Source organism: Pocillopora damicornis, chromosome 5, assembly GCF_964200805.1.
Source record: "Pocillopora damicornis chromosome 5, jaPocDami1.2, whole genome shotgun sequence".
NCBI classification, from domain to species: Eukaryota; Metazoa; Cnidaria; class Anthozoa; order Scleractinia; family Pocilloporidae; genus Pocillopora; species Pocillopora damicornis.
The window spans coordinates 18,766,030-18,792,654 of record NC_142674.1 but is presented as its reverse complement, the minus strand read 5'-3'; the positions used below and the strand labels follow the sequence as shown (position 1 = coordinate 18,792,654).

The window sequence follows — 26,625 nt, the reverse complement described above, 5'->3', positions numbered from 1 at the left end:
ATGAGTTAAAGCAGCCTCTCTGAAGATGCTTCGAGGGAATTCCCCTCTGGTCAACATATGGCTAAATAAAAAAAATGATTTATCGAATTATTGAGCCACGTACTGTCGTGAGCCTAAACAGTTTTGATATATTTTAACCTCCTTAGAATAGATAACTAGGTTGAGGTAAAAAGCAAATGAAGCTCGTTCAATCTAGGAGTTAGCTGAGATACACCGATAACCAAACCAGCTCTCCTGTTTAATTGGCCTCCTTCATTCTTCTCGTGAGAATTTGATGTATTGTGTATTTAAAACTGGACTGGATATGCAATGATTTGGCTGCTGAGTCATATCATTAAGTTTATGTACAATGTTCTTTCTCCCTGTTTCCTTTGTGGTAAACAAACCGTGCACAGTCCATGTTAGACGCACAGAGTGGATCAGTTATCAACATGGACGACACTCGATGATCGATTGTAGTTTATCCGTAATGGCCGATTGCTGGTCCTAGACATCTTTCGAAGTAAGTTCACGATAGCGTGCCGAACGTGTCTCATCTTCCAGAAGTAAATTACAGGATTCAAAGATGAATTAAAAAATATGAGAGTCGACGAGTAAAGTAAAAATTGTTTTAAAGCGATACTCGAGCCATAGATTCGAATAACAGCCGTGCAAATGAAAAAAGGCAAATAACAAATCAACAACAAGAGATATACGTAAAATATGCTAGCTGTGGATTTAATGAGGACAATGAAGTGTTTTATTTCATCAGAATGAGCTACTTCTTGTACTTGCATAGAATGAATCTGATTTTTGTGCCGTCGGACAGTTAAATATATCCTGGTGTACATCACAAACGTGACAATGAAACCGAAAACTGCAAAGACTGACTTTGTAATACTCCGAGCACCAGGCAACCCCGACAATGCTATCGAAGAAACAAATGCACTGCACAACCATTTGCTGATCACCACAACAACAACACGCTTTTGAGTCACAAGCTCTTGATATCTGAGATGAAGATGAACAGCTAAGAACCTGTCTACACTTACAGCCACAACACCAAGGAACGAAGCAGTTGAGAATAAATGAGCTGAAATATTTAGCACTTTGTAAATATCACAGTTAATATTGTCCAGTTGTAACCACTTGACCAGAAAAAAAGTGTATAATGGTTGGTTAAACAAACCAACAGCAACATCCGAGATGGCAAGACTCAGCAGCAGAGTTTTCAAAGTTTTTGCGATTGCCGAAGTTTTGTGGATAGCGTAGATTGTCACGATATTCAAAATGATGGAAGTGTGAGTAAGAAAATTATTGAAGATACAGTTGGCGATAAAAGTCGAACGAAGATCTTTGAGTTCAGTGGATATGGGGTAAAACCGTGCAGAATCGTTGCAAGTAACGTCGTTCATGATATCAACTCACTTATAAAATATAGGAACCACGCACTATTCCAGACAAACAGAACGTGTTGCGATTCTTTAGCAGGACAGTTTTCTTCTTATTTCGGGCAGTAATTTTTTAGCTGATTTCGCTTTCAACTTAAAACGCTACCTTTTCTCCCAAAAGTGGTGAACTTCAACAAAACTTCCCGAGTGGCAAGGGTTTTTGGGATATAAACCAATGACAAAGGAAGAACTTACGTCAGACAAATTAACAGGAGCGGTCAAGATGTTCTAATATATTTTAAAATAGACGGTTTTCTCCCTACGCTTGTTTTTCAAGTGTATGTTAAACATGTTAACTCAAGCTTTTTTCTTAATTCCATGAAATTGAGAAGAACTGTTCAACACAAAAACCTGAAAGTTAATCTTTTCTAAGCGAAAGGAGGCAATTACGAAAAAACTCGTCATTTGGATCGATCAGAGTTCTGAAATTTTTCTAGCGTCTAGTCACAGGCGTGAACCATCTTTAGCGATATCGATCTTGCATAATTACTAAAACGTCGAACTAAAGCCGCCCGTGTTGTCGCTTTCGTAAAGCATTTTGCTCAAGTCAACAGAAAGTTATTTCAAAAAAGTTCACAAATAATAGATTTCTTCAATTTCCGGGTTTTTCATGAAAAATTCAAACTTTGGTAATTTACACAATTCCGCACCTCGGGTGACGGCGTACAGGAAAAACACAACCGAAGAGGAAATTATGTCCTAATAGTTTCTCCTGTTTGGGTGGAGAATATTTCTCCTAAGTTCTGGCTAACTTTACGTTTGAAGAAATTTGAAATCTAAGGGTACAGTCATTATTTATATTTATCGACCGAGGGATGACGTCTGGGGACTTTTTTTTTTTTTTTTTTTTTTGAGGGGCCAGAGAATTACACGTTTTCCTTGGGGGACAGATGAGGGATCAGTTGTTGCTAACAGAGTCTGAAGGGTCAATTATGGAAATTATCCCGTTCACCCCCTCTCTGCCCTCTCCCCTCCCCTCCTCCCTCCGTACGGTTTTTTTTCGACAGGTTAGTTATTCATATCACATTAGTAGAGTATCGAAAACATGTATTCAAAGCTAAAATTTCACTTAAAAAGGCCAGTGGTCGTTCAGTAATAAAACAAAACTTACTGTTCTGTTGTTTCTTTCAAATTTCGCTGTTGCGTGTATTGAGCGAATTACTTGCATATATTTTCAATATTGATAATTGCATATAATTACTATAGACGGGAAACCATAAAAAATCAATGAAGGTGGAGGGGCGGGATCATCAGAATACTGCAGGGCCTAGTCTCGTAACCAGACCTTTCACGGGAAAAATCACATTTCAGTCAGTAACACGGTAGGATCTGGGTACTAGATTATGCAGAGCGTTATAGGGGGTTCAGGTAAATTTTATTGTGATACTACCAAAATCCTCCGACTCCTTCCCACCTCCCTCCACCGTGCTTTTTGAGTTATTTACATGCACTCTCTCCTCCAGCGTGCACTGCGAACTCACGGAAGGAGGTTGTTTCAATAGAGGAAAAATATTTTGCGTTGAATCTTTCGTAACTCCCTTAATTATTCCTTTTGCCTCTTACTTTGCTTGTTTGTTTGTTTTTTCATCGGAAATACAAGATGCACTGTTGATGTGATTTTTCTTGGTTAGATTTAGAAGGAAACCTCTGATTTGGCTAATGTTACCTATTTCCGCTTTTTGACAGAAATAACACCAGTAACGTCACAAATGAAACCACAGAAATGCTTTCGAAAGTTCAGGAACTGGGCATATTACATGTAAGTACTTTTACCTTCTTTTCCTTTGCCTAAATGATAAAATGTATCGGTGCAAAGCAGTTAGATTTGATGGTCTATCATGTTCGATTATTTTGAAATAGAAATTTGCCAAATTGTTGGATAGCTCTATCGAGAATCTAACGAAAAAGCGGTGAAAAGTCCTTTTGTCAACGTTTTTTTCTTCTAATTTGTTCTAACCGAGCGCCTACAGGGCAACCTCAAGAGCGTTTCATTCATTGGCAATTTTGAATACACTTGAGCTGTCAAATCTTTATCAGCATGTCGCAACGTCATTTGAGCGATGAAGGGTCACGGCAGTATCTTTGTTTGAGTTATCAATCGGAGCGCTTTTCAAACAAAAACAAACTCAATAACGTTTTAATCCGAAGCGGTGCGCCACTCACCCTGCTTTAACCACTGGAGCCTTATAATTGAAATCCATTCATCTGGTATTCGGAGAATTTGATCTTTTCAAGAACAGACTTGACAGATACAGAACCCACAAGGTTATTTTGTGGGCGATTTGACTGTTACTGGTGTCATTGTGCAGCAGAGTCCTCCATAAGGGAAGGTGAGCAAATCGCAACAATATGTCTTCAGATATTTTGTCTGGTTACCGAGCAACTCGGTGAAGCTCGAGAGCGAAAACAACTTGATCGAACCAAACGGCAAATAATCATTCTGATTTAGATAAAGGGAATTTTAGATATTTCAGAATCTTCTCTTCTGTTGATGCCAATGCAGAATTCCAGCTGATCTCTATAAATTGTTAATTCAAGAAAGTTTGTCAAATAGTCCAACGATAACGAAAGGCTTTCAACTAAAATGCTTCCCTCTTAGTGTTAAGGAATCTGAATTTTGCAGCCTTTAAGTCATCTTCCAATCAGTGTGTAAAAATAGATACTTCTTTTCAAAACATTTATTGGAAACAGTGGTAGCGGAGAAACAATTTTTGGAATCACTTCTTCGCTATCGTCAAAGCACAGATGTTTGAACGAGCTCTGAAATCTTCAAAATCTTACTTGCGGCAACTCGGCGCTAATTTCTTTACCCGGAGTTTAGATCTTGCACTGATATTTTCAATCTCGGGAATTCATGCAGTGTTATCTCTTGATTGTGCCAATTATCAATAAAACGCACAAAGGTGCGAACTTTGCAATTTCTGTAACTTAAGCCAATTTATGTCGAATGGGTTTTACATTTTGCAACAGGCCGAAGAGGTCACAATTAATTATTTCAAAACTTGCCAATTGAACACGGACAATTAATCACATTCATTTAATACTGGATTCAGTAGATTCTCGAATCCAAAACATGATGCATTTCGCTCATTGATACCCAAACACTTCTTATATATCGGTTGTAAACATTCCAGTTCGATCGCGTGATCCACGTAGCGAGTTAAATCTAATTATCGACTGAAACCGACAACCATGGTTTTGAAGAATCTTTGATCATGAAAAAGAGACAATAAACGATATTGGTAATACTAAGGCTTACATCGAACTCGTTAATTGTCTAATAATTAATACTGATGAATTAAATATCGTTTGCATCCTTCCTTATGCGGTCTCATGCAAATTAATATAAGTCTGAGTTCGTACATCTTTATTAAGGGTTTGAAAATTTCGAAAAGAAAAGAATATTATCCAACTGAATTGGATGTCACTACATGCGATCAAACCGTTATTGCAATGTTACCACGATTCTTTTATTCCTTTTCCAAATATACATTTACCCCGAGGCATGTTATATGCTTAGTTTCTGTATAACACATATAATTGATGCAGATTGCGAGCTGATATTTTTCGTCCAAGTAGTCACGATATTCTCTGTTTGCGACTTAGCTTTCTTTAGAGGAATCTTATGTTGTTATAAATTTAACAAGGGATGCCCGCTGGGTTATAAAAGTTCTTCATCTCAGAAGAGGTGCAAATTTACTTTACTTCGTTTCCCGAGTTTTGCTTTTCAATTTGGGACAAAGTCGAAATTAATTTAACGCTCCGGTTGTTCACAGCATGGCGTGTTACAAAAATACTAACAGTATATTTTGAACATTTTTTCTCAGGAATTGGAGTTAATGATGCAATCATGCAAAGAATATAAAACGTTAAACTTAAAAGGCCCTCAATTTTGATATGAACTCTTTTCCTGTCGAAGAATTGAAAAGAAACACATAACTTTTCGTTTGTTTTTTTTCAATGTTCATGAGTTGCAGTACATATTTCGCGTTGTAGCAAGAAATATAGAACCGCTGGACTGTGCGTTTTGACAGTTTATCCGCATCGATATTTCTCTGGCTTAGTTTCTTAACGAACCAATTGCACTCTTAGCCTCTGAAAACAATATCTTTCCAAGGCTCTTATGTTAAATTAAAATGATATCTTTGGAGCGCTCGTAGGAATATTTTGTGATAAAATTTTTATGCGAGCCCGCGTTTTTTGTGCGCTGACATGCGCGCCTAAAAAAAAACCGCAGTTTTCAAGCAAACTTTTCAGTGGCATCGTAAAAACGGCGAAATGAATTCAAAAATGCAGCGGAAAGGTATAAGTGACTGATATTTCTTTCTGGACGGAGCAGGAGTAGATTTTAAACCTCCCTTTTTCGCCTTATTATCTTTCAGTTCTTGCAATACAAGCGAAGAAAAAGCGTTACAAGGCGCCGAAAGCACGCATGAGGCCTGAAGATACGAAATCCAAGCCGAAAAGGTGGGCGAATTTGTACTATATACAAGGCGGTGTCGCCTCATTGCTTTTACAAAGGCCAAAGTTTAAAGGATTCTTGTTTTCTGTTATATCTAGCGGGAGTGTGTCTAGTTTTAACGACGACGATTATGAGGTAGACGAGAATTCCGACGATGAGGAGCAAGAAGATTCTGGTGACTATTGCAAAGGTAAGCTTGCCTTCTTGAGCGAGTAACAAATTGCACATTGGAAAGGGTTTTGCATAAGTTAGCGCTCGATTTACTCAATTCTAAGGATCTTCATCTTGTTGAAATATAACACTGTGAGCTGAAAAAAGGATTCATTTTTCCGTTGCCGGGAATTTATTTTGTGCCGCGATCGATGTTGAGTACGAATCTATCAGCACTTCGCAAATGACAAGTCAAATGGTAAATTAATCTTATGATGTGTTGAAAACTAGAACATTAAGTTGCTTCCAGCTTGACTCGTTCTTAAAAGGTTTGCCAGTAATCGTCTTAGGGCAGTTCAACTGATTAGCAATTTTAGCCAACACAGAAGTTATTTAACTGCTTACGAAATGTAGCAATAAAGGAATTTGTTTTGGCTTTGTGAAAGTGTACATCGACATGTACCAAAATTAACTGCGCCTTTTGAATCGATCGTCAACATAGTTAACAGGTGTATGAAAGATCGACTTTCAGAATACATTTTCAAGGCAAGTTGGAGTATTTAATCTCAAAGGAAGTATATCTTGCTCTGTAAACCAAAATATTTGCATGGATTTTGTTTCTGCGGCAACAGAGGTTTCACAATGGCTTTGTTTGAGGTTAAAAGGTGGCAATTAGAATTGTGTATGCATCAAGCTTACAAAATATTCTTTAAACACAATAGATGATTTTCATCTGTATCCTTTTTCTCGGGATGTATTTTTGATTACTGTCTTAAAATAAAAATATATGCTTTTAGTTCTTGTTTTTGTTTTGAAAACGTATTTTGAAAGCCAGTTACTCTTTGAAATTTCCTTCAGTTATGTAGCATTTTGGTACACTGTCAACTGCTAGACATATTGTGATATAAAAAAGAAAAAAAAAGTAGAGTGCCCTGAATATCTCAAGTTCACCAGATGATTTGTCTTTTGTCATTTTCAAATATTCTGTTCAGTTTTTTTTTGTGTGCATAACATTTAAAGTCGCTTTTGTGTGTGATCAAATTATATCTGCTGTTGCTGAAAACACATCTTTAATTCAGCGAGGATCAATGTTTAAGAATTTGTTTTCTTTAGAAAGCAGCACAAGAATAATTAACAATTCAATAAAATGGAAGTGAATAATTGTTTAATTACACACCACACAATACCAAAAAAATTAATGTATTTTTGTCAATATATCAAAAAAATGGAAAAAAATTAAATTGCTGATGTGCGATTTTGTTTCCTCAGCTGTGAGGATGGGAATAGTACTTGCTAATCACCACCAAACTAGTCCATCAGGGTGTGCAAAAAGCACTTTTTATCTGTGTGGTATATACTAATGGTTATTACTGAACTTGTGCAAAAGTCCCAAAAGTGACAATTAGCATTGAAGCTTGTTATGATTGAGTTTTGCAAATGAAACAGCTTTTGTCTGCTGCCACAAGAGAATGATACTTTCATCAGCTTGAAGCTAAAAGAAAAATAACTTCAACAAAACAATGAAGTTCGACTGGAATGGAAATAATATTACTTCAGTCAATTTTTAATTTTTGGCTCTTTTTATGTTTCAAGAAAGTCTGGCTCTTAAGAAAATTTGTGTGAGAAATTTAATGAACAGTGCTGTTTTATATTTAAAGTAAATGGCATTTGTCTGTCAAGAATGTACTATTGTTACATAGTAATGGTATTATGTCAGTAAAGCAACAGTGTAATATAATATACTACTGTATGCAATCTATCATTATAATGCAATGTAATATTGTAATTTTATGTATGTCTGTTAATAAATTCATGATATCCAATTAATAGTAATAATAATGATAAAAACAAAGAAGCAAAACAAAACCAAGTGTAAACCAGCTTGCTCTGTGTATTATAATTTGTACTCTTCTATTGCATCGTTACCTTATAGGAGGTTACCATCCTGTGCGCTTGGGTGACCTGTTCAACAACCGCTATAGTATTATCAGAAAGCTTGGGTGGGGCCACTTTTCAACTGTCTGGCTAGCGTGGGATCTCAAGTGAGTTTTTAAAAAACAAAAAATAAATTTAAGTGGTACACAGACTAAACCTGTTAGTGATTATCAGTGTGGTTGTTAGAGAAAACAATATTATTTTAATGGAGAAATTAGCAATCTGTTCAGGGCCACTTTTCAACTCTCTGGCTAGCATGGGATCTCAAGTGAGTTTTCAAAAAACAAAAAATAAATTTAAGTGGTGCATAGACGAAAGCTGTTAGTGATTATCAGTGTGTTTATTAGAGAATATAATATTAGCAATCTGTTCAAAAATGCTTCAAGTTTTTTTCCATGCTCTCCTTGAATCCAGATTGTGTTCTCGGCAATTAAGATATTAACAGTGGTTTAGCATGGTCTGTATCTAGTGAACAATGATATTTGTCATCACCGTGGTTGTTATTTTATGGACTTGCAAGGCAACAAATTTTGACCACTGTGGTGATGAATATTGTTGACCAGACCACGCTAAACCACTGTCCATTTGTTTTTTAGGGCAATATTGAGGTCAAATAAAACCATTCTTGGGTGTGTGACTAAGATCATGACACCTTGACGCAAGCAATGTTGTCTGGACAGTAGCAAATTGGCTAATCAGATTGTGACAGTACTGCCAATTGTGATGAAAAACACCTGACTCTCTCACTGCCTCCCTCCAGTCAGAAGTACAAATGGGAATGTGTAAATTCAGGGGTTTTACTTACTTCTCTCACAAGCAGCTGCCAATAGAGCACAAGGGGGGTTGTGCTTGGAAAAACTGAAAGCTGTAACACAAAAACCAAACATGATAGCTCGCTCACAGGCTAAAGAGATGGGGATAAGAAGTCTTCTAGGCAGCAGTAGGCTGCCCCTAACCAGCTTTCATTGAAACTACTGCAAATTGTCAGGGAAGCTTGATGGAATACTAGGGGTAAAATTTACCCAAGTGACCCACTCAGCTCTAGCTGAATGGGTCATTTTGCTCAAATACAGACTTAACCTATACCTTACCCCTTCAATTGATAGTTTTCTTTGTTAATGTTTATTGTATGCTGTTTATTCATGTTACATCATGTTTTTCTATTTCCCAGAGACCGGCGGTTTGTGGCGCTGAAGATTGTAAAAAGTGCGTCGCATTACACAGAGACAGCCATTGATGAAATGAAACTTTTAAGAACAGTAAGGAACTTGTTTTTTGTGCTAGGTCTCATGTGCATGGTCTGGCTGAATTAGTATAATGAGAACTGATTCTTCTTGTTAGTGGAAATCAAATTCCCCCTCTTGTGGTTATTGGTATATATGCAACTTGAACTCTCCCATGTTTTGTCAATGTTCACCATCTGTCATCAGTAGGTTCTGAGTAATTATGCTAAAAAAGTCCAGGATTATGCCTTTAGTACTGACTCTTCTTGTTTTTGTGCCGGGTCTCATGTGCAAGGTCTGATTCTTCTTGTTGGTGGAAAATCAAATTTCCCCTTTTGTGGTTATTGGTATAAGCAACTTGAACTCCTATGTTTTGTCAATGTTTATCATCTGTCATCAGTGGGGTCAGAGTAATGATGCTAAAAAAATTTAGGATTATGCTTTTGAACATCACCACTTAAAGTGTGATAAAACTTGATAAAAATAAAAGGCTTAAGAAAGATCGGAACACAACATTTTTGTCGGATTCCTATAGTGCAAGAGAGAAAAATAGCCTCACTGTAGACAGTACTTGTTGACCAAAGTTTAATGGTTGTGTGAAGCCATGGTTTTCCAACTCCTAAGACTTAAGTTGTTAAGTGAACTGCTGAAGACATTTCCCAGCTATACTGCTTCGATCAAAGATGAGCGCTATAATCATGAGCCAGGTTGCCAATTAGGAACATTAAAAAAACAGTCTAGTGTGGAGTAAGGATTTAGGGTTGAAGACAGCTTGGTATCCTGCAGAGAACAGTCTGGAAAGCTACCACGTCTTTTAAGTACCTTCATAGCAATGTAGAATTTTTAATTGAATATTGGAAATAGTACAACATATCATTGTGGACTTTATTTGCTTCCTTACCAGAGTGCTTTAAGAAGATCTGTCAGTTAATTTGCTTTCTTCGTTTTTTGTTAGGTCCACACAGCTGATTTGACTCACACTGGATATAAACATGTCGTCCAACTAACAGATGATTTCAAAATTGTAGGAATAAATGGCTCACGTATCCTTTATGACAGAACTCTGTCCAAAGAAACCTGTTTTCTGTTTCTAGTACCTTCAATGTGGGGACTATAATTATTAGAAAAATGCAAATTTTTTTATCCCTTCAGGCAACCATGGCAAGCAGGGAAAAAAAGAAAATTGGCGACTGGATTTTCTATGAAAGTTGCCAATGTGGCCATCGTCATTGACATGTCCTAATTTAATTAGTTCCCAGAAGTGATCTTATAACTTTTCCTATAATATCCATACGATATCCAGCAAACAGGAAATGAGAATACTCAAACTTATTAGGTAGCAGTTGCAAAACTTGAACTAACACCAAATTCTTACAACCAGTGTGCATGGAAATGTGTAACAAGTTGAGGAAGGGAAGAATAAACAATCAGATGTTGAGTGAGCAAATTTTTTTTTTTTTTTTTGCAACCTTTAAAAGTGATCCAATCAGACAGAATTTCTCCTCACAATATCAATACAATATCAACCAGATAAGTGATGAGAATAAAGGAAAATATCAATTTGAGGACTAAGTGGATCTAATTCTAAATTCTCTTAACTAAAATTTTAAGAATTGTATGGTTGACAGTAAGGAGAATAACAAATCTGGTCGGGGAGTTAAAGTTTTAACCCCTAAAAACTCCTTGGCATCTAATTTCTCCTTGCATTATCACATCCCAAATCACACATTTTTTTCATGATATTAAAGGAAGTGATCACAAACTAAAGAAGCTCTTGATTATTAGACAAATTCTCCTTGTCAGCTCCTTGGGAAATGTATAGAGAACAGTATGGAGAATGTGTGTGTTGATTTAAGGGTTTAAAAGATTAAATAAGGATTTTTTTTTTTACAACATTCCACATATCCATTCTTTGACTTAGATACATCAGATATATGTATGGTCTTTGAAGTGCTTGGTCATAACTTGTTGAAATTAATAATCAAGTCCAGCTATAAGGGTATACCTTTAGTGCAAGTGAAGAGTATCATAAAACAGGTCAGCCTTGAGTACATTGTATTGGAGTGTAATTGTTTGTCTTATTCTGCTGTTTGTTTGTTTGTTTGTTTGTTTGTTTTTGGGATATGGATTGCTATGTTTTCAACTGAATACAGTGAGTCTTCATCAGGGGAAGAAGTCTGAGGACGATTATCATTATACATATATTTATGTATCACTTTCACAGATGATGTAAAAATGTTGTAGGATTTAAAACATCAGTAACACACTCAGCTGTGTCTCATGTGCTACTTTTGTGCTCTCAGTTACACAATTTGGCATCATCTGTGATCTATTACTGAACAGATGTGCAGCAATATGGAACCTTTTTGTTTATTTGTTATCTCTGTGTTGTGAAGAGGGATGTTTGTCATTTTGTCACCAGCATGGGTTTTAAAAAAAAAAAATCTCCTGTTTGTTGTTCCCAAAGATCATGCCCCAGATTGTGTGGTATTAAAAACAGTTATTCACCTCAGTATCATTGAAAGTGGCAGGATATTTGTCTCCATTTACCTCCACTTTAGTGAATAATTGTGAAATACTGCCAAATAAACTTGTACTGTTACATATGTGTAGATGTTGAAAGTTCAAATAACACAGCAATCTGTTTTTTCAACTCTGTTTTTTACAGACGTTACAAGGCCTAGACTATCTGCACTCAAAATGTAAAATAATTCATACGGATATTAAACCAGAGAATATTTTACTGTGTGTGAGTGAGAAATACATACAACAACTGGCAGCAGAGGCTGCAGCTGCAAGGGCATCAGGGCTGTACTCTCCTGCACTTAGTAAGTACAAACAGATCATTATTAGGATTGAAATTTAACTTAGAACCTTTTTTATTCTCAGTAGTGATGTGTACTTAATTTCTCATTATAATGTTTGTACACTGTCATGCAGATGACAAGAGTAAGGAAGAGTCCAGGGGATATGGTATTGTTTGATCTAACCAAAAATTCTCATTACCAATTTTACAAGAAATTTATGACAAGAAATAGAAAGATTTGATCTCTTGACCCAATGACTGCTAAGAGTGACTGGCATCCAATTTTTCCTCACATTGTCACCCTTGAATCAAACATTGAGGTCATGAGAATAAAGAAAATGATCATCAAATAAGGAAGCTTTTGATCCAAAACCAAATTCTCTTTGTCAGAGCTGTAGGAAATGGTTAAAGAACAGTATGGAGAATGCACATGCTGATGTTAGGTTATAAAAATAGGGGCACTGACGCGTTAGAACTAATCCAGATGTTATGGCAACTTTATTTATTAAACAGGATGAACTATTTTTTCTTTTCTACTTTTCCAGTCAGTACAGCTCCTCCGTCAGTGATGCAGGTGTGTAGTAAACTTTTTAATTTTAAAGCAGAACATGTTTTTTTAAACAATGCCAATTTAGTTATTTCCACCTCATATCAAACTAACAGCAAGCTGAGCAGGTCTCTGTGATATTTATACCATGGTGTGTGAGATTTTCAAACCAGAAACCTGATGTTTATCTTGCAGGGTGTTTGTTTTCCAGTTGCTATGTATAATTTTCTGGTGTAATTTTGACAGCCTGAGCTATATATCATATATGTGTAAACCAATTCCTGCCTAGTCCCCACGTCCATCCTTAAATAGTTTGACTTTGGTGCTGGCTATGAAAAAGGCCAAAGTGTTTACTTGAGTTCACAAGTGATCATGAGTAATGTTATGTTCTTAAGCTGTTTTGCTGTACCCCCAAATGAGCAAATAAATGTCAACTTTTATTGTTTTTCTCTTGTTTCCTATGCTATGCATATTTTGTAGTATGTTATTCCTTTGTTTTTTTCAATGTTGAAATAAATTGTGCAGTTCTTAATGTATTATTTTTGTAAATTTTATTCTAGAAACCGTCGGCAATGACTTCTATAGTTAAGAGTTTGAGTCGTCCCAAAGTAAACTCATTTTGTTCCCAAAGTTATTGCTGGTGTGTTGGTTATATAATCCTATCCTCCTATGTCATACAATTCTCCTGTCTTGACTCTCGATCTAAACCCGTTTTTTGTGAGGGAATAATTGGTGCTTGAAGAGAAAGGAAGAGAGAGATGTGTCCACATGTTGCTGGTCTTCATGGTACAAATGTTCTCTTTTTATTTGGCAGCAATGCACCTCAACAAAGATTTCAAAGAACAAGAAAAAGAAGATGAAGAAAAAGTTAAAAAAGCAGATTGAGAAGCAACAGCAGCAGCAGGATGAAATTGAACAAGGGATGTTGGAAGAAAATGAAGAAGCTTCAGACAAGGAGACAGAGAAATGTTGTAGCAATAGCATGGAAAATTGCACAGAAAATTCCACAAATTGTGAACAGAATGATAATGAACTTGAATCAAATCAGTTGCAGGAAGAGACTGTAGAAAATCTTGTTGATTGTGAATCGGTTGAAAATTCGGAAGATCTAAGTGGCCAATCTCTTCAACAAAAGTGCATAGTCACCAATGATGATATGTCAGTGACAGAGGAACAGAATGAACCAGGTACACAACAATTAATTATGGGTTGTTTTCATTTATTTTATTTTTTATGTCAAGGGGTTTATTGAGGACATGTAGATTTACCTTATATTATTTCATGCTCAGTTACTGTTTGAGAAAAATCTCTATTCTGAAATTATAAGCCCAGGGCGTGAAATTGCGTCTAATACAGGCACTAATGCGACTAAATTTTTCACTTCGGTGAACAACTCCTGAAAATGAGTCGCCAAATTGGCGACTAGAATGCTTCACCATAACCTTACCTAGAGATATTGTGAATTAAAAAGATTTGCAAAGATAAATCTACGGCAAACTTCCTCGTTAGGTTTGTTTCCAAAACGCAGCACATGTATATTGATCGATAATTAGACGCCATCTTGGATTTAATTGAGTTTGAACGTTGTATATCATCCATCTTAGTGTCCACTTCGTAGCACGTTAACTATCTCTTTCCCAACTTAATATTGGAGGGTCTATCTAGTGCGCAAACAGCGTTAAAAAAGGTTTTGTTTGTTTTAAAAAATGGTGACCAACTTTTTTTGAATTGGCTACCACTTTGAAAACTTTAGGAGCCAAGTGGCTATCAGAAAAAAAAAAATTAATTTTACGCCCTTTAAGCTACCCTCTTCCTCGTTATTTGGAGATAGAATTTGTCAAAATATCTGAGCATTAGCCATATTCAATAATTTACTGTTTAGGGATATCAGTGTGGCAAAATCATCTGTGAGCAATTTTTTCTAAGGAATTATAATCATGGGCCACTGAGATACTTAGCCCTGTAAACCCCACCCCTTAATCCCCCCTCCCCCACTTCCTGCAGAAAGGGTGACTAGCACACAATTTCTTCTCACAGCTGTGTCACCTCTGAATCAAACCATAAAGTCCTGAGTATAAATTAAGTCAATTATTGCCAATGTAAGAAGCTCTTGATTGGTACCATAAGAAATGCATAGAGAGCAGTGTGGAGAAGGAATAACTACTGAATTTAACTGTCAGAATTTAACTTTGCTATCTGTTTGTAGATGCTCTGCTTTGCAATGGTGATGCACAAGATAGCAAAAGTGTAGATATGGAATCTTTACCAGAGGAGAAAGGTACTTGAGATGATGTTATGTTAAACTTTATCATCAACAGGGCTGGATGTTGAGACCATTTTGGTCCTGATGGCAAGATGAAAAAGAAAAGGAAATTTTGAGTTAAAAATGCTGATATGGTGATCTGTGTTTGTACTTTTAAGGTCAATTCAAGGTTTTCACTAAGAGCTGACAACAGGAAAATTTGCCACCTATTTCCTCTGAAATTCATAACTTTAGAGTGAAGATCAAACTTCCATTAGCTGCCCACTTCGAAGGTTTTGTTGCTACTTCAAAACCTATCAAAAACCCTGTTAATTTAAGATATTTACTTGCAAACAATTCCGCCAATTCTCCATCATTTTCTCCAGTGAAAAATTATGCTTCGAGTGTTACATGAACTTCCAAGAATAGTTGCTAGCCACACTTTTTGGTTACATAAGCAGTTTGGTCAACCCTTTCCACCCTAACATCAGTATGCATATTCTCCATACTGTTCTCTATACAATCCCTAAGGTGCTGATGAGGAGAATTTGTTTTATAATCCACAGCTTCTCTTGTTGGTGACCATTTCCTTTATTCTCATGATCTTAATATGTGATTTGGGTTTGATTTTGTAAGGAGAAAGTAGATGTTAGTAACTCTTAGGGGTTAAAGGGTTAAGGGCATGGCAGCTCATGTGATGTTACACAAAATGTCTATTTCCATTCTTCAATGACTTACATTTAATTTCTGGCAATCATTTGGTTGTTGAATGGCAACTTAAAGAGGCTGAGCTTTAAGTTCAAACCCTTTAACCATGTGGGTGATTAGCTTCTAATTTTTCCTCACAACACAGGGCGTAAAATTAACTTTTTTTCTGATAGCCACTTGGCTCCTAAATTCTTCAAAGTGGTAGCCAATTCAAAAAATTTGGTCGCCATTTTCAAAGACAAACAAAACCTTTTTTTACGCTGTCAGCGTTCTAGATAGACCCTCCTTAATTAAGTTAGGGATAAGATTTTTAACGTGCTACAAAGTGGACACTAGGATGGATGATACACAACGTTCAAGCTCACCTAAATTCAAATGGCGTCTAGTTATCGATCGAGATGCATGTGCTGCGTTAACGAGGAAGTTTGCCACGGATTTATCTTTGCAAATCTTTTTAATTGACTATATATCATGGTAAGGTTGAGATGAAACATTCTAGTCGCCAATTTGGCGAGCAATTTTCAGGATTTGGTCACCAAAGTTAAAAATTTAGTCACGTTGACGCCTGTATTAGGTGCAATTTCACGCCCTGCAACGTCACCACTGAATTACACATTAAGGTCAGGAGTATGGAGAGATTATCACCAACTAAAGAAGCTATTGATTCTTTAACAAATTCTCCTTGTCTGTGCCTTAGTAAATACCTAGAGAACAGTATAGAGAATATGCAGACTGATATTGGTGTAAATGGTTAAGAACGAAATCTGCTTTTGTGATAGGAGATTACTACATACTCCCTGTGGTGTATTTTTTTCAGCTGCACCTGAGGAGAGTTGTGTTGGTGAAATTTGTCCAGAAGAAATTGTCACAGAACCAGAAGAAGATGAAGATTCTATAAGAGTAAAAATAGCTGATCTGGGGAATGCATGTTGGATTGTAAGTATAGGCACTACTTGTACTTAATATTACAACAACCCTGGTTAAAATTAGGAAGGACACTTTCAATGTTGTATCTGGAGGCTTGTATTAAAATATGTGCCTTATTGATTACAAAAATCTTTTTTTTGTGAGGATAACTAACTCTCCTCCCTTCCCTTTTCTACCAGGCAAGGCGTAGCACAGCTTCAGCTTTTATTAATTGTATCAAGGATCTCTTCCAACATTGCAGAGGAGTAGTAGGGTACATTATTCTCCCAAATTTTAAGCATGACAGTTAAAAGAAATTTCTTAAACTAGGGAAACAATCCTTTTACATCTTAAATTTTCAAGAATTCCTGCTGAATTTAGTTGGTAATGAGTGGTATGACAGGAGGTGAATTTTACTGGTCGTGGCCCAAAAAGAAGAATGCAGGGGGTACTGGTGTTTTTGAAAGGAAGAATTACAAGGGGGTACTGGTGTTTTTGAAAGGTGGAATTATTAACTAAGAAAAACAAGTAGTTGTGAGATCCTTGGTCAATGTTGGCCAATGTTAGCCAATTCCCGACAGTCACATATGGTTTCTCTCTCTTTTAGCATCATCACTTTACAGAAGAGATCCAAACAAGACAATACCGTAGCCTTGAAGTTTTAATCGGAGCTGGGTATGGCCCAGCGGCTGATATGTGGAGCACAGCTTGTATGGTGAGAGAAAGAAGTAACATACCTAAAGGGGCTTCAAAGGGAGACACCATCAGTTACATGTGTGCCTCCCTGTTCTAGGGTTGCTTTATATGAGTTTCTTTAAGCGTTGCATTATGTACAATGCTAAATATTGAGAGGGAATTTTCACAGGCCATGTGGTTAATATGATGAGTCTGCGCTGAACTGGCATCCCATTCAGGGGGGATTAGTTTTACTCCTTGTGGTTCCATGTTACAGATGTTGGGATATGCCCAGTGCCTTGTAGGCTACTTGATTTGTAGTTTTGCCAGAGATTCTGATTTTTATTTCAATTTGCTAGGGTGTCAGGGTAGGGTGAAACAGTCTCCTGTGAAGACAAATGTAGGGAAATATTAGAAAAGTTTGTGAATCTGAGCTTGTGTGTTAATGGTTGCCAATCAAAAATATGATAACATTTAGAGGGGGTAGGGGGGTTAGTGTGCTGGAATCTGTGTTAAGAAGTCTGGTTTCCCGATCTAGCTGGGTCAATATGTTGAGTTCCTTGGCAAGACACCTTACTCTCACAGTGCTTCTCTTCACCCAGTAGTCGAAATGGGTATTGTCCCTCTCCTTCCAGGAGTACAAATGGGTATTGTGAAACTGTCAGGGAAGCGTGATGAAATGCTGGGGGTAACCTTGCATTGGATTGGCATCCCATCCAGGGGGGAGTAGTTGTTACTTCTTGTGGTTCCATGTTACATAGATCAGGATATGCCTAGTTCTTTGTGGGTTATCTGATGTGTTGTTTTTGCTAGGGATTCTGATTTTTATATCGATTTGAATTACAGTTTACAGGTACCTCCATGTTGTTTCATGAACTCTTGAACAGTCATGTGTGTTGAACTCACTGAACTCTTCTTGGGTAATGAGACTTCATGGATTGCTATCTAACCCTGTACACCCTAATATCAGTATTCATATTCTCCACACTGATCTCTCTACATTTCCTATAGTAATGATGGGGAGAATTTGTTTAACAACCAAGAGCGTCTTGAATTGATGATCATTTTCTTCATCCTTGTGACCTTTAAAGGGTGATACTGTGAGGAGAATCTAGAAGTTTAAATTGTTTCTTTTCTAATCTAAAGCTCCGAGGAATTTCCGTCCCCTTTTATTTGAAACAATGCAAATGGCTGCTGAAAGGAATTGTGCGATAGCAACTAAATTTAGACATGACTCAATCTGGGGGCGAACTCGACTTGGTGTGGTCGAACTCGAAAAGTGTGGGGGCGAACACGGTATAAGGTAGGGGCGAACTCGATAGGGGGCGAAAGCGGCGGATACCGCTGAAAGTGGTTTGGACTCTTTTAGGCATTTTTCTTCCACACACTTCTAGTTTGTTTCCTTGGAAGAATCAAATAGACAATTAATTTTTCAGCGTGTTGTGATCTACTTCGGGTATGGAAGGTTACCATAACAACACTGTAGCTTTTAAAAACACCCTTGTTTTAAGTTAAGAGCGAGTTTGATACCCCTTTGTGTTAGAGCATTTTCCGATTGAGTGTTGTAAAACCTAAATCAAAGTATGAACAACGGCCAATCGAGAGAAAGAAAAAATACCTCAAAGAGGCAGTTGAAACTTAAATCAAGTAAATCAATTTGTCTAAGGCGCAGGAAAACGCGAGCGATCATGTCATGATTGGTTTTAATTCTGTATCTGATTGGATGAAAGAGTGGCAGGGGTTTCTGGACCAATCACATTGCGAAGTAAAGCAAAACCAATGCGATTCTGGATTACCTTCCGGCGAGACTTCATGGAAAATTGTACTATTACTGAATGTATTGGCATATCAAGATTCAACTTTCGGACAAGGCTTTTTAATAGTCTGTACATACCGTTCAGAATTCTCTCAGTTTTACAACATTTTCATGCCCCAATAGGTCGATAAATAGTTTGATTCGCAATGCAATTATTCTGTTTTGGAGATTTTACACCGGTTTTTTTTTTTTTTTTTTTTTGTTTTTTTCAAATCATTCATATTTTCCTTCATTCTCATCGCTTGTCTACTTGAAATTTTATTGATATTTTAAGGGAAATTATGTCTTGGTCATTCATGGGAGTCTAAGGGTTAATAAAATATGTGTCATGTCTCATGTTGAAATCAACGCTCACTGAGCCCTGCTTGTTTTTTCACTTATTCTTGCAAAGTAAGATGAGTTTTAAACTCTCTCATTGCTTTGCACGAATTAGTGAAGATACAAACTGCGATCAAAGATGTACTGGAATGACGAACGTGGAGGAGTTTGATATTTGCCACGTATTTTGAGTACATTCCGACGTCAGGAAGTTAACTGAGTTTTAGTTAAGCATTTATGGTCTTTGCAATCCGGTAATATACAATGTGTGGTTCGGTAGCGTTTTATATAGGATGTAGAAGCAGTTAACGAGAACAGTAAGACCGAGAGTTGTAGATGTCAGGATGTGCCAACTTGAGAACATTTGCCCTTAAAGCCAGACTTTTCCCGATTTTTATGGCTACTAAGTTAATATCATGAGACGCTAGTCCACCGCAAGTTATCCCCTTTATTTAATCTCGTTTCCCAAACAGTTTGGTAGGAGTGCAGGCTCATCTCCCGACCAGCGGCTAACGAGTGAGTCGAAGGAGAGAGGCACCGTGAGATGGAAGTGTCTTGCCTAAAAAGGCAAACCAGGCCTCTGTTCAAGCACGGTCTCTTTGATTCTATAGTTCTTTCGGGTCGTGGAAAACCTAGAGACTCGTGGAATTCTATGTATTTTCCCTATGGTGCCCTGACGGTGTGCAGCTTGCCAAAGAATGTAATTTTTTGCCATTCCTCTCTAGGCATTTGAATTAGCTACAGGAGACTTCCTATTTGAGCCACATTCAGGAGAAGATTATTCAAGAGATGAAGGTAAACAGTTTGAGGTGTATTAATCCTTTGTTGTTTTTTGAAATGGCGTGGCATTCTGTTAGACAAGAACGTAAGAAACGCGCGCGAAGTAGATTGGACACGCACCAAAGAGGCCCATTTCGTCTTGCGTGTTGGTCAGTTACTTGCACGTGTTGGTCTGAGTTACTCGCACGTGTTGGCCTGAGTTACACGCACGTGTTGGTCTGAGCTACTCGTACGTGTTGCTCCGCGTTACACGCGTGTGTTGGTCTGAGTTAATCGCACGTGTTGGTCTGAATTTCTCGCGAAATGGTAGAAATTACTCACGCGTGTTGGTCTAAATTAATTGCGCCCTGTCGAAACGAGCGGATACGCAGGTGTGAATCAATCCTGTCGAGAACAGAAGCCTTACAGAGTCTCGGGTAAACTAAGAAAGTTGGATATTTTCCTCTCGCGGATCGTTGAAATGTTTTGAAGATGTTAGAAATGACAGATCTCTTTCGATTGATTGTCGAGTAGAAAATTCCAGACCGTCAATTAGAAGGAGTCTGTGAAAACTCGAAGTATACGTAACCAAATTGCGGTAAGCGGCGGGAAAAAAACGCTGGTGACCAGACGCGATTGATTTATATTTTGCATCTGATTGGTTGTGAAAGACCACGCCAAATTTTAGACTAATCACAGATCATCGTCAACTAAAACTCTTTTCAACTAAGGGTCACAAAGAGTTCTTTGTGACTCTTAGTTGAAAATTGGTCTTTTGTTGGAAAACTTATGGTAATGATATCTTTAGGAATTTATCATCAATGGCTGATTCGTTAATTGATCGATGTTATCTTTGTTATTTAATTTGTCTATTTTACAGATCACCTTGCTCACGTTATTGAACTTCTTGGGAAAGTTCCACGGCACATAGCTCTCTCCGGGAAATATTCCAGAGATTTTTTCAACAAGAAAGGTAGGTTTTACCTTGAGCCTGTTTAATCCTTTTCAATGTCTTTTTTTTTTTTTTTTTTAATTGCAACATCAATGAACACGCTGTGAAACAGCATACAGATGGATTCATTGCGAAAGACGGCGAACGCGTTCTGGTTATTCGGTGACTATTGAATTGTCATGATTTTGAATCACTCGGAAACTGAGCATGTCTAAATTGCCATGCTATTGCTGAATAAATTGTAGCCTTCACCAGGCAATCAGTTAAAAGGAAGCGCGATAAAGGAGTGAAAAAACGGGAAGGGTTTAAGTCGGGTCGCATAATGAACGACGCGACCCAAAACTTCCTCGTTTTTTCACTCCTCTGCTACTATCGCGCTTCGTTTTAACTTCCTTTTAACTTCGTTTTGGTTCGGGTCGTATAACGAACGACCCGACCCAAACACCCTCGTTTTTTTTAACGCCCGGAGGGCCGCACATTAGTTTTTTTAACCTCAAAATTATTTTAAGTTTTAACTATTTGAATCTAGTTGTTTACATTTCAATCCTTTATAGTTCGGACAAGCTGAGTTCTCGACAAGGGCGGGCAACTAGCGGTTTTCCCCGGCATATCACCTGTTTTCGCCATTTACTTACCCTTCTGGATGATCACATCTTAGGCGAGTGCTCCGTTCCCCAACCGTTCGCATAATTTGACTACCATTAAAAAAACTTTGGACAAGGTTACTGTATGACTCTGAATTCTTACCCCTTGTCCTTGTTTGACTTGTCTCAAAAATTGGCACGTACCTTTTAATTTTGTTTTAGTTTTCAGAGAGGTCTGTCAAATTTATTTTTTGTTTTTGTTTATAATAGGAGAACTCAAACATATTTCCAAGTTACGTCCTTGGTGAGTAGTGTTTCTCGCTTATTATATCAGAGAACCATACATGGCTGTAAATTTTTGCAAGGAAAACCTTGAACGACGATTTTGTTCTATCAACTGGGTTGATATGTAAATCGGCCACCGTTAAGTGTCTCTAAACCTGACGTTTAAAGCGTTAGCCCTTCGCCATCCGCTCAGACGGAGGGCTAACGCTCGAAACGTGTACTTTGGAAACACTGTGCGGCAGCAGAACCACAGTTTCTTTTGAAACTTATCAGCTTCAAACCTTGAATGAGCTAGGAGTCGTCCAGAGGTTTTTGTTTTCTTTTTTTTTTTTTTTGAGAAAAGCTACAAAGCTATAGATTCTAAGTTGTGATTGTCTTCTCTTCCAGGGGACTGTACGATGTTCTTCGCGAGAAGTACGAATGGCCTGAAAAGGACGCCATAGAATTCTCAGCGTTTCTGCTTCCAATGCTCGACTTCAACACAGATAAACGGGCAACAGCCGCACAGTGCCTCGAACATCCGTGGCTGAAAGAAGTTTAGAAGAACCCAGAGGAAAACAAACCTGTGTTCGCTGAATTTGGCGTTCATGATCCTTTTAAGCCATCTTGTACAGCTGAAGATGACCGAGGGTTGTCTGATATCATCTGGATATATTGTTTTTCTTTAAAAACCTTTTATCCGAAGATGGATTTATGTTTGGTCGAGCACCGTTAACTTAAATAAACCACGCTTTGTGGCGAAGATAGAACGAAAAAGCAGCTAGTCAGATGTGGTGGATTTAACTAAGGTTGCATTTTCGTTTGGAACTTAACAGTTCACTTCCGATGAAAGATGATGAGGTGAAATTTTTGTACAGATGTGAACGTTACACTGTGAACATAACACTCTTACAGTTTTTTTGGATTTTCCTTGGTTTAATACTTCTAGCATACTTCATTTTCGTCTTTCAAGTCTGCAAAACAAAAAAAAGTTCTTAAAAACGTCTAGGAGAGTTCTCAGACTCAAAACTGTCACAGTTTCGTCCAAATTCAAGCGGTCTGTACAAGGAATAAAGTATTCCAAAGACTCAGTGTTGTAGGAAAACCACGAAAAAAGGACATCTTATTCGAAGAAGTACAACTTGAACAGCACACGAAGTATTTATTCAGGTTACTACAAACTATACTTACACAGAGTCATTGATCTCACTACTGCTTACAGCAATAATTCGTTAAGACAAAGAGACCAAAATTTTGATTTTATATAGTGGGCAGTTATTTACAATTAAAAACAGTCTCGAATTAAAACTATAAGCATGTGGCAACATTTGGCAACATGAGTTCTTTTAGTGTCGGCAAAGAAAACCATTAAAAGGTGCCAAAAGTCAATCAAACCTTTGACTAATCACAAGAGTGAGCAGTCTTTGAAAGATGTGAAGCGGATATGTTTTATGTAACGCTTAAACTTACGAGTTAAATCGAAGTAATGTACATTTGTCCTAAGGTGTATTTAATGTTTCAAATGATTTTTTTTGCCATGAGTCAAGTTTAGTCGTGAAGTGTTTTTCTTTGTAAGCGCAATTCACCGAGGTGTTCTTCCATGATGAAGATTTATAAACAAACAAACAAAAATAACTACAAATGGTGAAACAGAGAATTAACTCTGAAGTGTAAATTAAAGTGCTATTTAAACCCATGAATAACCCACAGGGCGTTAGCCCTAATAAAGGGAAACAGGGAACCACACTTCAGAGTTAATTCTCTGTTTCACCATTTGTGTTCCCAGTGCTACGCGGCACAACATTCATTCAAAAATAACTACAGTTGGTGGAGAGACCCAGTAAAAGCCACAGCTAAAAGCTTAACTTTCTGAGTCGGGTTCCCGTAATAGAATGATTCAATGAAAAACCAACTGGAGAAATAGTGAAGCTTCGTGAAGTTTTCCAATTTTGTCAACCCAATGAACCCTTAACACCCTAACATCAGTATGCATATTCTCAATACTGTCCTCTTTACATTTACTAAGGTGCCGACAAGGAGAATTGGGTTAACAATCAAGAGCTGCTCTCATTGGTGATCATTTTCTCTATTCTTATGACCTCGATGTTTGATTAAGGGGTGATATTGTAAGGAGAAATTAGATGCTAGTCTCTCTAAGGGGTTAAAGAGTTGAGGGAAAGCGTAAAGGCTGGAGACTTCCTCATTCCTGAAAAAAGAATGGATTTACATGTATTCAATTTTCTTTGAGGGGATCAAACTTGCAAAGTGTTAGTGTGAATTATTTCATTATAAACAGTCATTCTAGTTCGATTACTCGAAGAGGGGCCAAGCTGATAATCTCCCACCCACAGAGTTAGCCGTGAACGGCTCGCCTCATTGAACGAGGATCTGGAATAGTGGTAAGCCAGACAGTTTGTTAGATCCAGAAGGACATGAAAAGTCATCATTCGATATCTCTCTTCTTCAGTTTCGTTTATTTGGAGCTTACTACGTCACGTAACGATTAATGGTCTGTTCATGCCTGAAAAGGAGTAAATGTATCGGATTGATCTATCTGATCGGGTTTGATCCTATTGATATTCTGTACATGCGTAGTCAGTGCCCACACTCATCCCCAGAGCGTACGCTCCAATTGGTCAAGAATGCGACCTCGATTCCTAAGTGCGTGACAATGAAATGGGACAACGGGGGAAGGGGTTGGGGAAAGACGGTAGACGAGATTCCCGCCAAAAAAAACAAAAACAAAACAGGTATGTACAACAAACTTGGTAATCGAATGATCACGCATTTTTTGAACTGGGTTACCACAAATTTAGGCGACTCTCAATATGTCCCGATGGTCGATGCCTTAGTCTCCGGAGTTCAAAATCAACTGACTTACTTGTCACTGACTATTTTATTCTTCTCAACCTCGTCCAGCAGTTGCTAATTACTCAGACATTCCCTTGAGATCAAATAAATAGAGAATAATACATGGACGTGCGTAGATATGGAATTTCTCTTCGAGTGTTTAACTCGATAACTCACGAGTGAGCGAGTTGAACACGAGAAGAGAAATTCCATATCTACAAGCAACCATGTATTATTTTGTTTATCATATAAACACAATAGCCCTTTCTTGGGAAGAAAAGCCGACTTCATTAATGAATGAAAATAAATGAATCGGCAATCCTCGAATAATAATCGTACAGTGCGTTGGCGCTGACTCTTAAGATGGAAAAATGCGTTGAATCATAATTACAAAAACAACAATATATGAATATAGTGCGTTTGCGCTGACTCTTCAGATGGAAAAATGCATTGAATCATGATGACAAAAACAACAATGGTCGTAATTTTCAATTTACAAAATTCTCATTTATTGAATTTACCGACAGAAGATGTCTTTCAGGTGAACGGCCAAAATCGGCTAGTAGCAAATCTTCCAGTTGTCGATTTTCATTCTCAGACGAGAGAAATGCTAATACCAAAGCCACTGAATACTCAACTTTCGGTTTTTCTTTTAGTATATTGGGTTTCTTCCTTTCTAGGAAAGTTTGAATCTCATTGTCTGCTAGCGATACGGATTTTTCAGTGTTTTAGTCACCATAATTCTAGAAAACTCCGATAAACAACTTGTATTGAGAATCGTGGAGACTGCCGTTCATTCATCAACCTGACCGAGTGGCGCCAAAGGTGAGTGACTTATAAGCAGCTGATTGGATGTATCAACACACGTAAAAAAATACGTTATTTTTTCACGTGTGTTGTTACGGCTTTTCTCAGGGCCGGAAATCCTTGTATGACACCGCAGTTTATGTGATAAAATTATTTATATGCAACTGAAATTAAAAACTTTAAGCCCAATTATGACGGATTTACAAATTAAGGTGTGGTCAGATTGAGGCGCTAGGTCTGCTGTACTAATTGATACTCCTCATCACATTCTACAGGTTCTACACGTATTTGATTGTGTACACCTTCTACTTGAACAGGTTTTACACGTACCACTTTTAACGTTCTACCGTATTTTTTTGATTGGGTGAACCTGTTACTTTTCTAGATGCTTCTTTTAAAAAGTGCAAACGTGTTACTTTTACACGCTCTACATCTTTTCCACCTTTTACAATTTGTACACGTTCTATCATGATTTTTATTGTATCCTTATCCTAATCAATATGGTATTTCTAGCAATTGTTATTTTCGTCGCCACTGTTTCCAAAAGAGAACTTTACTGTCGTTTCGTTCAACAAAGATCTAGAGTACTTTATAAGAACCCCTCAATAAGGGGGCATAGTCTTCTATATGTCTGAACTCATAAATCGTACCATGAAATCTTGCATTTGTAAGTATTTCGCTTTTTACACTTAGCCATGGTGCCTGTTGGGGCGAGATAAGACACTTGTTTAAGACATTCTAACGTAGACTGGTTGGTCATTTAACGAACTGAGTAGGTCTCCACAGAGCACTTTTTTACCAGGGTAATGTATGAGATAGACACCAGGAAATTGGGAACGCTCACCAAGATAACCATTACTTGTGGGGAGTGGAAAAAGAGGCAAACTTTCCAAGAATTTCACAGAAATCCCCGGCAAGATCCACGTAAACTTGTCATCTACATTCTGTTATTTACATTATTGACGAATTGCATCTTCCACTGCTAACTGTTGTACCTTTTCCATTTCTAGCTTACTAAAGAGGCGATTATAAAGGTTTAAACATTGTTGAGTGCGGGCAAAAGTAGTGTACTTCAGGCGATGAATAGTTCTCACGAGCTCGTTCCACGAAGTATTGTACGTGATCACAATACACTGCAGTTAGCCGAGAAAGAATCTTAATTGAACAAAGCTTTAATTCTTTGCCACTCAG

General features: G+C 37.5%; 2 protein-coding genes across 8 annotated transcripts in view; one reads left to right on the top strand and one right to left on the bottom strand.

The window, feature by feature from the left end:
• Nucleotides 1-371: 371 nt before the first annotated feature.
• On the bottom strand, nt 372-1,536 carry LOC149045789 (histamine H2 receptor-like). The gene has a single exon (XM_089206573.1). The coding sequence runs from the start codon at nt 1,392-1,394 to the stop codon at nt 420-422; it is 975 nt and encodes a 324-aa protein (XP_089062699.1). The 5' UTR covers nt 1,395-1,536; the 3' UTR covers nt 372-419.
• Nucleotides 1,537-3,374: 1,838 nt separating this feature from the next.
• Nucleotides 3,375-26,625, top strand: part of LOC113664492 (SRSF protein kinase 3) — a 75,063-nt gene continuing 51,812 nt past the window's right edge. Inside the window, exons 1-17 of one of the 7 annotated variants that reach the window (XM_027180096.2) lie at nt 3,375-3,760; nt 5,813-5,897; nt 5,991-6,082; nt 7,976-8,084; nt 9,149-9,236; nt 10,156-10,243; nt 11,131-11,237; nt 11,869-12,028; nt 12,552-12,580; nt 13,368-13,740; nt 14,760-14,831; nt 16,321-16,439; nt 17,017-17,124; nt 19,944-20,013; nt 20,858-20,950; nt 21,784-21,817; nt 22,186-23,323. In XM_027180096.2, the coding sequence (XP_027035897.2) occupies nt 5,863-5,897; nt 5,991-6,082; nt 7,976-8,084; nt 9,149-9,236; nt 10,156-10,243; nt 11,131-11,237; nt 11,869-12,028; nt 12,552-12,580; nt 13,368-13,740; nt 14,760-14,831; nt 16,321-16,439; nt 17,017-17,124; nt 19,944-20,013; nt 20,858-20,950; nt 21,784-21,817; nt 22,186-22,339 (1,731 nt within the window). In that variant the 5' untranslated portion in view covers nt 3,375-3,760; nt 5,813-5,862 and the 3' untranslated portion in view covers nt 22,340-23,323. Of the gene's footprint in view, nt 3,761-5,472; nt 5,734-5,812; nt 6,083-7,975; nt 8,085-9,148; nt 9,237-10,155; nt 10,244-11,130; nt 11,238-11,868; nt 12,029-12,551; nt 12,581-13,367; nt 13,741-14,759; nt 14,832-16,320; nt 16,440-17,016; nt 17,125-19,943; nt 20,014-20,857; nt 20,951-21,783; nt 21,818-22,185; nt 23,324-26,625 lie in introns of those variants that run through there. The other 6 variants (XM_027180094.2, XM_089207158.1, XM_089207157.1 and 3 more) reach the window with 6 other exon arrangements.

Bases quoted from the DNA above. Each gene is read 5' to 3' on its own strand.
- LOC149045789 (XM_089206573.1), bottom strand. From the start codon at position 1,394: ATGAACGACGTTACTTGCAACGATTCTGCACGGTTTTACCCCATATCC.